Source organism: Quercus robur, chromosome 3 (genome assembly GCF_932294415.1).
Source record: "Quercus robur chromosome 3, dhQueRobu3.1, whole genome shotgun sequence".
Taxonomy (NCBI): domain Eukaryota; kingdom Viridiplantae; phylum Streptophyta; class Magnoliopsida; order Fagales; family Fagaceae; genus Quercus; species Quercus robur.
Window position 1 is genome coordinate 36,880,905 of NC_065536.1, and position 2,007 is coordinate 36,882,911.

Here is a 2,007-nt window from a genome sequence, read left to right on the forward strand (position 1 = left end):
TTAATATTTTTAATTAATTTATATCAATGTGGCATTTTTTAAATGGCCAAATAAATTTATTATTATTATTATTATTTTATTAATCACATCAACCTTTAACAGGTTAAAATTACGTTTTCGTCTGTTAGGTATGCATATTTTGTTATTAGGTTGACAGCAGAAAAAGACGAAATCAAATTAAGACCCAAAATAAAAATAAATCCAAAATATAACAACCAATTTTTGCCTAGAAAAAGTAGTACTGTTCCCTCAAAATCGCTTGCAACTTAAATTTCAGTCGGCCATAAATGTTCCCTTTCACTTTCACGGTCCTCGACGCGCTTTCCCTTTGAACTTTGAACCATTCCAACATAAAAATAATTGAAAAACACAAACAACACGTACAAACAAGAGCCCACCAACCAAACCACAACCTTTGATCTTTACTTTTTTTGTTTTTGCTTTTTAGGTCTAATTATCGTGTTGGCTTGATATTGATAAAAATGAAAATGAAAATGATAGCTCCTCTCGAATCGGACCAGGTGGAGCAACTGAGAGACATTTTCATGCGTTTTGACATGGACTCAGACGGCAGCCTAACCCAGCTCGAGCTTGCAGCTCTCCTCCGATCGCTTGGGATAAAGCCAACAGGAGACCAACTCCAGGCCTTGCTGACAAACATGGACACCAATGGCAACGGCAGCGTCGAGTTTGACGAACTCGTCACTGCCATATTACCAGACATGACCCAAGAAGTGCTCATGAACCAGGAGCAGCTCTTGGAAGTGTTCAGCTCCTTCGATCGCGACGGTAATGGCTACATAACCCCCGCTGAGCTTGCTGGCTCCATGGCCAAGATGGGTCACCCTTTGACGTACAAAGAACTCTCCGAGATGATGCGCGAGGCTGACTCTAATGGTGATGGTGTCATTAGTTTTAACGAGTTCTCCACCATCATGGCCAAATCCGCCGCTGATTTTCTTGGACTCAACGTTGCAGCATCGGTATAGTTTGCTAGCGGTAGGTATATGGTGCATCCGACACATAATATATACTCTTTTCTTTTTCTTTTTTCTTTTTTCTTTTTTCTTTTTTGTAATTTTTGTGTGTAACTAATTGAATGTGTGTAAGGGATTTTGAGGTCATCATGTCTTTGCAAGCAATGTTTTGGAAATCCAATTGAAGACACCTCAAAAAAACCAATCCCTCTCATTGTTGAGTAGAACAATTTCCTGTATATTATGTTAATATTAATCATTAGTATTTTCGTATTTGTCTTCGATGATTGTTTTCTTTGGACGTGAAAATGACTGATTTTCTAACAAAGTAAAGGTTGTAGGGCCATTTATAAAGACATTTCGTGGAAAAGATAGATGGCCCATTATATTATGTTCCTTTGGCTCATCAAACACGCTGGAGCATGTCATCATTGAAGCAATCACCACCGAAACCATTTCTTGCCATGGTCAATATAAACGTATTTACAAATAGTGTAATACTAGTAGTAGTTGGATCTAAAATTATTGGTTAGGTTGGTAGGAGTTTTTCTCAAAAAAAAAAAAAAAAAAAGGTTGGGAGGAGTTATGTTTTCTTTTTAATAGTATCGCGTACTGCGTATAGGTTCTAACCAAAAAATTATGGAAAAAATTACACCAATTTCTTTTCAAGTTTTACAAAATGATACTCCTCAATTGTTTCATAAAATGACATCCCTTATTAGGTTTATATAAATATAAGAATTTAATTTTCATTTATGAAATATTATATTTAAAAAAAAATTCCTATTAACTTATGTAATAGTGTCATCCATATACAAATTTAAAGGGAAAGGGATGTCATTTTATCCATAGTTTGGGAAAGAATTTTTTTAAAAATAAATAAATAATTTGTTAATAATATGACAGTTTGAGAGGTTATGGACTAAACATGCATTGATACAAACCTCAAGAGAACACTTGTAAGAGTATCATTCTATAAAACTTCAAGGAAGGGTAATGTAATTTACCTAAAAATTTAATTAAAATTTGT

General features: G+C 34.6%; 1 protein-coding gene across 1 annotated transcript; it reads left to right on the forward strand.

Moving 5' to 3' along the window:
* The first annotated feature begins 279 nt into the window (after nt 1-279).
* On the forward strand, nt 280-1,259 carry LOC126717947 (probable calcium-binding protein CML16). The gene has a single exon (XM_050419951.1). The coding sequence runs from the start codon at nt 483-485 to the stop codon at nt 987-989; it is 507 nt and encodes a 168-aa protein (XP_050275908.1). The 5' UTR covers nt 280-482; the 3' UTR covers nt 990-1,259.
* The last annotated feature ends 748 nt before the right edge of the window (nt 1,260-2,007 follow it).